General features: G+C 44.3%; 1 protein-coding gene across 3 annotated transcripts; it reads right to left on the bottom strand.

Annotated features, from left to right (window-relative positions):
- Nucleotides 1-4,815: 4,815 nt before the first annotated feature.
- Nucleotides 4,816-9,887, bottom strand: kcnj2a (potassium inwardly rectifying channel subfamily J member 2a). Of its 3 annotated transcripts, none has more exons than XM_034707274.1 (2): nt 9,728-9,887; nt 4,816-7,842 (listed from the first exon to the last, which is right to left on the bottom strand). In XM_034707274.1, the coding sequence occupies exon 2, from the start codon at nt 7,596-7,598 to the stop codon at nt 6,312-6,314; it is 1,287 nt and encodes a 428-aa protein (XP_034563165.1). In that variant the 5' UTR covers nt 7,599-7,842; nt 9,728-9,887; the 3' UTR covers nt 4,816-6,311. The 3 variants fall into 3 exon arrangements, with proteins under 3 accessions (XP_034563165.1, XP_034563164.1, XP_034563166.1); XM_034707273.1 differs by having other exon boundaries at nt 4,816-7,845; nt 9,728-9,885; XM_034707275.1 differs by lacking the exon at nt 9,728-9,887 and adding an exon at nt 7,944-7,973.
- Nucleotides 9,888-12,704: the final 2,817 nt, after the last annotated feature.

Consider the following 12,704-nt stretch of genomic DNA (forward strand, 5'->3'; position numbering starts at 1 on the left):
TCGCTGTCATCCATCAGAGGGTGGTGATATTCCTCCTTGCTTTTCTGGGTCCCTGGATCGCTCCTGATAATATCTGTGTTCCCGTTATTCTGCTCCTTTTTGTTGTGGAAAGAGTTTCAAACACAGGAGGAAAGTGATTTTTCAAACTGACGCATGAAGTCACTGAAATGTCGTCATGAGCGTTATGATATTACATTAGGAAGTCAGAATTTCCACTTGGTCCAGATGGGTAATAACTCATGTTAAACTGGGCCAAGCCTTCATCGTTTGTTTGATCCCTGTGTGGAAGCATCGGCATCGGAGCGGCTTCGCTGGTTTTGTCTGGCCGAGCGGGGGTCCGTGTGAAGCAGGAAGACTCTGCCTCAGCCAAAGACAAAACACTGAGGGGATCACAGGTCTGGAGCTGAGCTGGCTCTGTTTGAACGTCAGGTTCCCAGAAGCTCCCGATAAAAGCCAGCGGTTCCGGTTATAGTTCAGGAGCACAGATTGTGTTTGTGTTGCAGGTCCAAGCTTTTTTTTCTCCGGTGCATTGTTGTTTCCAGATTACACTTGCAGCTCTGAGAGTCTGAGCTGGGCTCAATCAGCTGTGCAGCGTGATGTGGAAAACACAAATAAATAGTGATAAAGAGTAAACAGTTTGGATATGATATCTCAGGGGTTTACACAGGAATAATGGAAGTTGGCCTAACATTTACCTTTGGATGTTTACTCCGCTCATACACACAGTTATTGTTTTCATAAACAGAGCTGCACAATAGAAACACAGACGTTCACCTACAGCAGAAAGAGCTGCCACACTGTTACGCTGCCGCACAATGTGCCACTATTCTTCCTTCCCCGACAGGAAGTAACCTCAATGTGCCTTTCCTGGTCACAACTTTAAATTAATAATTCAATAAATAAATGTGATATTAAATGGTGTGACCGGATGGTTACTCCTTACTTTCCCACCAGCGTCGCCCTTCAGGGACAAAGCGGTGCCACCTTCTGCGCTCAGACAAAACGCCTTTGTTCCAAAAAAAATAAATCAAAGAGGTGAGTTTCTGCAGTGCCACCCAGTTCGTCTCTCTGCTTCTCTGCATGTTTGACTTCGTCTTTATTTCTCTGTTGTGATTTCAAATAATGTCTCATAGAGGAAATATGAAACACAGATCCTGATTATAATGAGCGACTGAAACAACTCTGACTCATTTTCTCTCTTCCCCTTTCAAAATGATCGAGATTCATCAGATACCGTAACTGCTTTATGCGAGATGAATGGACACACACACACACACACACACACACACACAGAGAGAGAGGGAGAAACACAGAAGCATCATGTTCAAAGCTCAAAGTGGAGTTCTGACATCACAAGTTGACATTAGTGTCACTCTTCCTTAATGGTAGACTGAGGAATTTTCCATTCAGCCGGTTTCATGTCCAGTTTCTCTTTTTTCTGTTCAGCTGAGGAGCAGACGGGGAGCGCTGGAAGTCAAAACGTTACCAGGATGAGAAAAAATGTTTCCTCTTTCTGAGCTGAAGTCAGAACGGGGACTTGAGAACGAGTTACATAAAATCCTGATGTCTGTCATTCATTTTAAAACTTCATAACAACACACGGCCCGCTTTGAGATGAGGGAATAATACAGAAGTGGTCGTCGTCTTCTGACTCCTCTCTTCATAATGAGAGGGATTTTCTTCTTCCAGGTTCTTCAATTCAAACCATTTCTCACCTGAGACCTGATCGCCTGGATTGCTGGACTGTATCAGAGATGGTTGGGGTCCAGTAACTCCTCATATCAAGGTTCAAGGTTTCTTTATTATCCCCGGGGGGCCATTTGTCTTTTCAGTCAGCGGTGACATAAACAAAACAGTCCAACAAGTCACACCAACATCAAAACATTCAAATCAGTAGCAACATAGAAACAACAGCTATAAGGCATCGTTAAGCAGGCTAGCTGCTACCAGGACAAAAGAGTCCTGCTTTTTGGCGTTGTGAATCTGCGGCCTGAGGGAAGCCGGCAGAATTCATGAAAAAGGCATGGATGGCATGGGTCAGCCACGATGGACCAGGCCTTGCTGAGGGTCCTGGCTCGGTGAAGGCTTGACATGTCAGGCAGGGGCTTGCCCACAACCCTGCTGCATATCTTCACTATAGCCTGCTGTCTATTTTTATTTTTTAGACTTGTTGACCGGTACTAGGACACCACTGAAAAGGTTCAAAGCTAATTCTTTGGTGGGCCTTTTCACAGGCAGCGTCGACCTGATGCTCCAATGTCAGTTTGTCATCAATAAAAGTGCCAGGATATTTGTGCCTGTTCACAATGTCCACTTCTAGATCATCAATACAAACAGGGGGGAGAAGGCAGTGGGGGTCTTCTTAAAATCAATGACAAGCTCCTTTGTCTTCCCAGAGCTGATCCTCAGAAAAGAATTATTATTGCACCATTGTACAAATTCTGCCACCACAGCCTGATACCACACTTACATTTTTACCACAGTGTCAACAAGCACCCTCCCTCTCTCTCTTATTCTCCTCTATACCTCTCTCCAACACGGTCTCAGCAGATGTGTGTCTAACATGAGTCTGGTCCTGCTGGAGGTTTCTGCCTGTTAAAGGAAGTTTGTCCTCTCCACTGTAACTAGCTAAATACTGTGAGGTGCAATGCTCATGGTGGATTAAGGTGGGGTCAGACTGAGTCTTATCCTGTCTTGGTGTTGGGTCTCTGTTCATAGTTTGACATAGAGTGGTCTAGACCTGCTCTGTTTGTAAAAGAGTCTTGAGATACGTTTGTTGTAATTTGGCGCTATACAAATAAAGATTGATTGATTGAGACGGACTACTTTCTGTGGATTGATTTGACGTGTGATCAGGTTGATCCTGGGCATCCCTGTCTTGAATTAAAGACTGTTCTTATTTTGATCGATCAGCCTTCTATTCTGCTTTGATCTCTTCCATTCTGTTCCAGTCTCTTCCATTCCGTGCAATTATATCTCATTCAATTCTAACATTTTTAACACAGTGTCATCGTTGTTATGAGATTTAGACCAATCAGAACCAAGCACAAAGTGTACTAAACTTTAGAGGAGCTTTCCTTTTAGCTTAAAACCCTGAATCAGGCCTGCGTGGCTGGGGAACCAGAGAGGTCACAGGGTTCAAGTGCCGGTGTGCAGCACTGAGAGAACTGACTCTGCTGAGGTTTCCTTGAACAAGGCACCACACCCCTAACTGTTAGGGTTGCTAATGTGTGTGCAGCCGCCTCACTCTGACACCTCTACATTCATGCATGTGTGTGTTTCTAGCCCATGTGAGTATTGCATGATCACACAGCTAGTCTTCATCTTCTTCTTCACAATGATAGAACGCTGATATTTAGGAATAAAACACGTGTACCATTCAAGTTTAGCAGGTTAGCATGCAAACATAACATTAGCTGCAGAGAGGCACTACTAGTAAACAGAGTACAAACTTCTGTCTGAGTCTACCTTCTGTTTAATATCTTTTTTGTCTTCCATTTAAAGAGATGGGGGTGGGCAGGAACTGGTTCGATGGTTGATGGAGGCGGGAGGGGCTTTGCTTTTCTATTTTTGTTTATTGTTTGTTTTTGTTCTGTTACAATATATATATATATATATATATATATATATATATATATATATATATATATATATATATATATATATATATATATATATATAATAATGAAAATTAAAAAAACAAAGAACAAGCTTTTAGCGACCTGTGTGACCCCAGTGGAGACGTTCCACTGAAAACCATGAATAGAAAGTCCTCGGTGGGGCTACATAAAAAGTCACAGAATCACCAAAATCTTCAGGGTGTATCCTCTTGGAGAATTCAATGACTGCACCAAATTACGTTGAAATGAAGTGTATGAGTGTTGAGATACATCAGCTCAAATGTTTGTGTGATTTAACAAGAAAACAGAGCCTTAGCTTATAGAGCTAGAGAGCTCTGTAGCTGTCATAGAGAGGCTGAAGAGCTGTTCAAATATTAGAAATAATTATATTTTAATGTTTGTTTGATGACTGGAGTGACTTTACAGTGACTGGTTTTATCACTGACATGAGTTAAAGTCAAAGTAGTCACTAAAAGTCTGCAGAAATCCTGCAGACATTTTATATTTTTGCTTTAAAGCTCCTGTGAGGAGTTTTTAACCGGTCATGAAACAGACTGGAATTAATATTGATGCCTCTTTACGACTGGAAAAAGCAAACAAGACCGTCAACAAGAAGAGGGACTATTTCTATGAAGTCATTCTTAATGTTTGAAACACCTGGCAGGGGGTAGGTGTCAGATTAAGTGAGTAAAAGCAAGATGGCGGTTGAAAAGATAACAGGATGAGGTTTTTAGTCACTAATGTCACATTTAGAGGACAAGAGAGGAACACTTTGTCCACAGGGGGCGCCACACAGGAGCTTTAAGCACTTGGGCACAGTATGATGCTAACTTAATGCTACTTTTTATGCTAATAGATGATGATTGATGTTTAAGTGTCAGTAACATGCTTTAAAAATGATGTATAATAAAAGACTTGCATGCTTCAGTTAACTTAGGTTCATAAGAACAAAAGGCTTCAAGTTCTTAAAGTGACAGTACACATTCAGGGCAGATATTAGCCTCTGTGTGAGGCTACAAACAGAACCTAATATGCTGATAAATCTTCATTCTTGCATTCAAACATTATATTCAACATCTTTTAAGTGTTTTATTTTAAAGTAGACTTCTCTCTTGTTATTTCAGAACCAGTGAAAATGTTCAAAGTTCCTCTAAAAAGAGCAGAAATATCTTTCATGACGAGTCACACAGCAGGATTCTGATTGTCCACTGACATTTTATTGAAAAAGGAGCAATAATAATAACATGTACAATAATAATAATAATAATATTAATACAAAAATCTGTACATTCCTTTGTTTTGCAGTACATTTGGAAGACTGATACAAAATAACTGCAAAAAGGGAAGGGAGGTATTTACACATGTTGGATCTGTCACTTCTTTTTCCTCTCTTTTTTTAAAAATGGCGTTGATGCAAACTCTCGTGCAGCACGCCTCCGTCTGCACCGAGATCAGATCTTACATTCTCATGTGATGGAGAGCTTTGCAGCAGAGAACGAAGACTCAAGTAGTGTTGATGATAAAGAAGGCTGGATTAAAAGGTGCAAATTTAACATTTTTGATTCAGGTATCTAAAAGGAGGTGCATCCCATTTTTATTATCCCAAGTTGATGTTAAAATCCTCCCAGAATGCATCAGACACACAGATTACATTCTCCCTTCAGTCCAGCCAGAAGCAGAGCTCGTGACTCTTGTGCTCTTTTACAGTAAAGCCTTCGCCACTCGAGTTGATTTAACTGAACTTCCAGATTAAGGCTTGTTGAAGTGGCTCAAGATAAGGATGTAAAAAGTGATAAACTGTACACACATTCTCCAAAAAAACAAACCTTTGGAAAAACTCCCTACATGTACTACTTCTCTGTACCAAATCTATCCAGGTGTCTTATCTCAGAAACTTGTAACTATGATAATAATACTCTTTGGCATTTTTTTATCAAACGTTAAAAAAAGCAACATCATAGCAGCACTTTAAGAACATTCAGATTCTCTTAAACCCCCCGGTCAGCTCCGTGACGTTAATACTGCCCCCGCTCCGTCTCTCAGCACGAGCAGGCATGTGTCTATCAGTCTAACCAGCAATGAACAGTCAGAGAAAAGAGTCAGTGCTGTGATATGAGAGGAAAAATAAAAGGACAAAGATGTCGACCTACAGAAAAGTTTAGACTCTGATGTCTTCAATGAGACCAGCTCCTGAACAAATACTCTACTGTACCGTCTTTGTTCCAGACATCAAACCTTTTAGTGTACTCTTTGGTTCTACAGAAACAGTACAAGTTTTACTTCAACTATTGTCTAGCAGCACTTAAGAACATGTTCTATCTATCAAACACCTCCTCTCAGAAAGCATATTGTTCAAGCCGGACAGACAAACCGAGACATGCCTGCAATTTTCAAGTCTTCACAACTCTCCGTCGTCCTGCGGTCACCGGACGCCCGAGCAAACATTCATGGGGACTGTATTGAGAATTCCTCAAAATGCACATGGGTCCATGGTAGTGCTATGTTTTGTCATACTGTATGTAGTCAAAGTTCAGACTGACTCCTACATACAAAGTCCTAAACCCTCGCCGCTCTCCACAGCAGTACCGTTCCGCTCGTCCTCTACCCCCGGCTCAGCTCGGCTCGCTGCGCCTTCAGAAGCAGAGAGGTGATTTCAGACAAACCCTCACGAGAGGTCTGACGTCTCAGCAGTCATATTTCGGATTCTCGCCTCAGAGGCCGGGGCTCTAGCGGCACCGTGGCCTGGCTGTGTTCGTTCTCTGAGATGTTGTCTGTCTGGGTGCCGTCGGGCCCCACGCTGCCGCCGTTCCCCTCGTCGGTGTCGTCTTTGTTCTCCAGCGCCATCTCGTTTTCGTAGCAGAAAGAGTTGGAGTTTGAGAGGATGTATTTTTTCTCTGCAAGGTCTCTGGCGCTGCACAGAGGCGTGCTCGGCACCTCGTATGTCTTATGGAAGCGGGAATAGTCCACCTTGTAGTAGTTCTTCTCCTCGAAGAGCACCGGCTCGAAGCGGTGGCCCCAGAGGATCTCGCTGGCGACGTAGGAGCTGCGGCACTGTGTGGTCATGGCGGTCGCCTCCACCATGCCCTCCAGGATGACCACGATTTCAAAGTCAGAGGTTTCTAAGTCCTGTTTGCTCATGTCATAGAAGGGACTGTCCTCGTCGATCTCGTGGACGATGGTGATCGGGGAGACCAGGAAGATGCGGTCCACTCCGCTGTCGAAGCCGACATCTATGTCCATCTGGTCCAGGGGGATGTACTCCCCCTCCGCTGTCGTCCGGGACCTCAGAAGCTGAGCCCGGACGTGCGCCTCCACGAGGTGGCTCTTCCTTAAGTTGCCCACTCGCCACATCAGGCAGAGCTTGTTGTCCCTCATGGCGACTGTGGCGTTATGGCTGAAAACCAACGTCTCGTTCCTCTTCTTGGGCTTCGCCATCTTAGCCATGACTGCGCCGATGATGAAGGCGTCGATGATGCAACCCACGATGCTTTGGAAAACCACCATGAAGACAGCGACGGGGCACTCGTCGGTCACGTATCTGTAGCCGTAGCCGATGGTGGTTTGGGTCTCGATGGAGAACAGGAAGGCGGCGGTGAAGGTGCTGACGTTAGAGACGCACTTCTTGGGGTTGTTGTTGTCTAAGTCACCGTGCAAGATGGCCACCAGCCAGAACACGCAGCCGAAGAACAGCCACGACAGCAGGAAGGCGAGGCAGAAGATGATGAACATCCACCTCCAGCGGATGTCCACGCACGTGGTGAAGATGTCAGCAAGGTAGCGCTGACCTTTCTCGCTCACATTGATGAACTGCACGTTGCAGTGACCGTCCTTCTTTACAAATCTGCTCTGCGGCTGATGCCTCGTCTGCACTTTGCTCTTGCCGTTCCCGTAGCCGTTAGGCACCGCCATAGTGGCGAGCTTCATGCCGTCCTCCTCTGATGACACAATGCTGTAGCGGCTGGCTCGCACGCTTCCCATCACCTCAGTCTGGGAGGGCTGTGCTGCTTCTGCTTTGGAAAACAGTCTGAGTTTCTGGAAAAAGCGTTGGAGAAACAGTTTTGAAACGCTTTGGGGGACCGACTCAAGAGAAGAAATGGTGACAGAAAGAGGCGGGCCGGAGGAACGCCTCTTCAGCCTCACTGGCCTCTCGACGGAGTGCAACAAGGAGAGGATGAAGCGGTCACTCCTCTTTGCTCAGCTGACTGGACCTCATCAGGTTCATCTGCTTTAAAAAAAAACACAGATAGAAAACATCTTTTAGTCAAATCAATCTGAGGGAATCTAAAACTTTTACACGATCACAGTCAGAAGATTCAAACACACCGCGGTGAACTTGGGACTAGTTGAAGTCACTTGGCTTTGAATTGTCAGAACTGATAACTTCACTGCTGAGTCAGACGTGCATGCAGCCTGAGAAAAACCCAGCAAATCTTCAGACCCGGGCCCAGCAGGGCTCTCCCAGCCGTGCCAACAATATTTCATCCAGTTATGACGAACGAAAACAGCGATATTTAACCCCAATCCAACATTTCACCTCTCACTGAGAGAGGCCACGCTGTGATTGCTCTCGGGTCCCGTTATTGCTCATTTACTAAGTGGACTTGTTTGTCTTGGCTGCCCCGCTCTGACTTGATCATTTCTTCCCTGGATTGTGGGTTACAGCGGTTCTACAGGATCCCATGGACTGGTGTTTTTACGCTCCTGATGGATCAAGTTAGAAAACTGAGACAACTTAGCCGTGCACATCATTTCTCTTATCATATTGTGGATGATTTGCTGCGACAAACCCAAATCAAGTCTTGATTCTTTTATTTCTTGGATGCATTTAAAGCATTTTTAACTGTATGAAAGATGGAGGATGTTTAATGTAGAGCAGCTCTGGTGTCACTTCTTTACTCTGCTGAAGTGTTGTCTCTGTCTTCGTCTGTGCAGAGGAGATGCTCAGCTTGTTGACTCTGAGAGAGTCCTCTGGGATTTCTCCTCTCATGCTGCAATAATAGCCGTCCTGTGAGGATTCTCCCGGCATGGCTAAAACACCACTCATTAGTTTTGGCTGTCCTGGCAACAGAGAAGAAATCAACCTGCTGCTGCTGCTGCTGCTGCGGCACTCTGTGTCCTCTCTCTCTTTCCTCTCACTCTCTCTCTGTTTATCTTTTTGTTGGTGAGGACTTTTGAAGGGAGAGATTCGAGGAACTACAAACTCAAGACTGTGCGATGTGACCGCAGCTGCAAGTCCCTGAGTCATAGTGAAGTTTCAGATCTGCCAAAGTCAGACCGGCTGATGCAACTTTAAAACTTTTACACACAGTCCACATGATGAATATGTGTGCTGCACTTTGCAGGGTTAGCACAAGCAAGCATGTAATCCATGCTGCACTGATCCTCATGCCTTATTGATGAGCAATGTGTTGACGTTTTAAAAAACTGCTGCAGCTTTTGTTTTGTGTTTACAGATTGATGATCCTGCAGTGAGGCGCAGCTTTTCAAAGTAATTCAACATTCTTCGAATACCAGGATTAAAATCATCACAGATGTTTTATAAGATTATCATTACACCTGATTAATCTCGGGTTAGAACACAGTATTGTTAAACACCATGATGTGACTGTTCACCACACAGAGCTGCCCTCAGAATGCACCAAATGCCAGCGACAAATGTTAACAGGTGCGAGGGGAAAAAAGGGAGCAGGCTTCTGATGCAATCATTCACACACACACACACACACATACACACACCCTGCACAATGAGACACACACACACACACACACACACCCTGCACAATGAGACACACACACACACGTTCCATTCCAAACTCACGCCACCAGAAATAAAGCCCCACATCTTACTATCATGGAATAAGAGAGGAGTGAAGTATGCCCGGATAGAGAGGCTTCTGGCGGGTCATCTGTTGCAGCAGATGTCGTGCGTAAAAGGCAGGAAGTCTGCGCGTCATGGAGAATTAAGAAACCGACTTTAACTCAGAATGAGGAGAGTTTCTCCAAAAGAAACCAGCTCTGACATGCGCACAGCTCTTTTTCAGGATATCACATCTCATCATAAATAAAAGGAGGACTTTAAAGAAGTCTTAAAGTTCTGGTTCCTGTACCTGTTGCTCCTCTGTGGACCTGTTGGATGCTGCTCGCTGTGATATAATCCAGATGTACTCTCCGTGTCGTTTGTTGTTTGTTTTGGCTAAATGAAAAAAAAACAGCTGTAGTGTTAAACTCCCCTCACATCTCTGGAGGACCGGTCTCGGTAATGTGCCTCGCGATGAGTTTCCCCAAAGCATTTTAAACAGCACACACCGGCATGGCCCGCCCCCCCGGCTCTGCGCGCGGCCAATGGAGAGGGGAGGGGAGGAGGGGAGCGCGCGCTAGAGACAACAGGCGCAATTATACTGTGTTTGTGTGATTCTGAGTGTTTGATGAACAGGGCTGATGAGAGGAGGACACAATGTGGATGTATGGAGAAGCAATTTGATGCTAATTGAGCCAAATCTTAAAGTGAAGTCAAATTTTATTTATAAAGCACATTTAAAACAACCTCAGTTGACCAAAGTGCTGTACAGATATTAAAATACAATATAATCATACAATAAATAAAAACAATAAAAGAACAGTAAGAGCTCAATTTAGGAAATAAAAGAGTAAACAAGTAAGAAGCCAAGGATTCTTGTTTAGCTGGGGCTGAAAGGAGCAAAGATGGTTTTCAGGAGTGTTTTAAAGTGATCCACAGACTGTGCAGCTCTAACCTGGAAAGGTAGGCTGTTCCACAGCTTTGGGGCCGCCACTGAGAAGACTGTGTCCCCTCGAGTAGAGCGTCTGGACCGAGGTACTGCCAGGAGCAGCTGGTTTGACGACCAAAGTGAGGCTGTACAAGATCTGATAAATAAGACGGTGCCAGACCATTTAAACACTTAAAAACAATTAATATGACCTTGAACTGGATCCTGAAGTTCACAGGCAACCAGTGCAAAGACTCAAGGACAGGACTGATGTGATCCCGCTGTTTCTTTCCAGTCAGCAGGCGGGCGGCTGCATTTTGGACGACCTATGCATGATATCATGCAAAATGGACTTTTTAATGGTTCTCTCCCTGAAATCTGTGTCCCTGTCTACAAACCCCCTGAAAAGTAAAAGACTCCATTCTGCCCCTGTTCTGATTTCTCCACCTTTCTGTAAATGTGTGCTGAAACCAGCCGTTTCAGTTTTCAGTGTTTTTTTCATACGTCACAACGCCATCCGGTCTGTAACAGGAAGTCAGAGCTCGGAGCTTGTTCAGCCCATAGACTGTATAAAATACAACTCAACCCCTCCTCCGTTTTTCATTCCCTGCACACATGTGTGCTAACAAGGAGCTTAGGAGGGAGGCATGCTAGTTGTAGGCTGTCTTAATAAACACAAAGGTCGGTTTGACTCCCCACGTCTGCAGATTTGAAGATCTAGTGGAGGATTTTTAGTTTTCATGGAAAAAGTGCTAGCGCTAGTTAGCATAGCCACATAGCTACATGTTGGTAGCTGTGTACCAAGACACACGTCTACATACTGACAAATAAAACAACAAGAAACACTAAATCTGTGACCAATGGTTCAGAAAGGTCCTGCTGCAGGCGCCTCTCCATCAGGATCAGATTCTGGATCAGATTCAGAGGGTTGAAGTAACGCGGGTCTGTGAGCAGCCGTGTATATTCAGCCAACATGTAAACATTAGATCAACCAGCCGAGGCCACACCCACTTCCTGAGGGGGCGTGGTCAGAGAGAAAACAGCCTGTTCTGAGCAGGGCTGAAAAAGAGGCGTTTACAGGCAGACCAAAATCTGATTTCAAAGTGTTTTTTGGAGCAATAAACTCTAAAGACATGTTTTGAGGACCTCTTAGACCAATAAATATTGATGAAAAAGAGCGTGATATGTCACCTTTAAGCCATGACGTGTTGAATCTTATTATGTGTTGAGATAAAGACAGGAGGAAGGAGGTCAAAGGGTTCAACAACTCCAAAATAAACATCACACATTTATCTACATGTTGTTAAATCACTAACACTGCTTAGTGAGATTTATGTGACCATTTATGTGTGGTGAAATTTTAAAGGTGGTCCAATCCTCAAGTCAAATTTCCATCAAACTTTCCAAAATAAACACATCAACATCAAACATGATGAGCAAACTTATAAAAACAAGCATCACAAACGTGAGTTTTTCCAAAGATCGATGTCAAAACAATGATATAATTTATTTCAAAGCCCAGGCTGGAGTGGAGTGCAGCGTTCGAGACCACCTGCTGTTTAAAGTTTGAAAAGCAAACTGCTCACCGCCTCTTTTCAGTGATATCTGCTGTTTTTATAGATCTTATTTTTTTAATGTGGGTATGGAAAATGTGTTCTGTTGGAAAGAATGAGTCACTCAATAAAGGCCTACATGCCTGTATTATGATATGACTGTCTTTCTCCACTGAGCTATCAAGTTGCTCTGGATGTTTAGACTATGCATCTGTTGCCCTATAATTTTAGGTCAGGCTGAAGCCGTGTTGTCGTAAAGCCGTTGACTAAATCATTCTCCCTGCTTACTAATTCATCCTAAACATTAACACGCGGCTACAAGTTTTCCAAAAAGGACTTTTGAACTGCCGGTTTTCCCCCCCTGTGAGCTTTTCTTCCTGGGTCTGGTTATTTATAGCAGCACGTATATTTAGCCCAAACCACCTGTGTCAGTGAACTGTGCACGTTGAGTGTGTTTGCTTTCCATGCCCAATTTCCAGCAATAAAGAGAGCGATGCATGCAGCAGCCAGTGCTGCGTGTGGACCACAAGGTGGAGAGCTGGAGACTGGAATTAAACACTGATAAGCACACACACACACTCACACACACACTCACAGCTTTGTAGTGCTGTGGGCCGGCAGCTGACAGAGGAGGAGGAAAGGGAGGAGGGTGGGACGCTGATTCTGAACTCAGTGCAGGATTCAAACACAGCAGAGTATTTATGGCAGTAACTGTAAAGATAGCTCAACTGTTGGATGCAATGCATGTCTATATTTTAACTTGGTAGAGTGTGATCATATTTAAATTCTTAATAGAGTGAATATGT

The sequence above is a fragment of the Notolabrus celidotus genome, chromosome 18 (genome assembly GCF_009762535.1).
Source record: "Notolabrus celidotus isolate fNotCel1 chromosome 18, fNotCel1.pri, whole genome shotgun sequence".
In the NCBI taxonomy this organism is placed as follows: domain Eukaryota; kingdom Metazoa; phylum Chordata; class Actinopteri; order Labriformes; family Labridae; genus Notolabrus; species Notolabrus celidotus.

Coding starts and splice junctions, on each gene's coding strand:
- kcnj2a (XM_034707274.1), bottom strand. CDS start 7,598: ATGGGAAGCGTGCGAGCCAGCCGCTACAGCATTGTGTCATCAGAGGAG.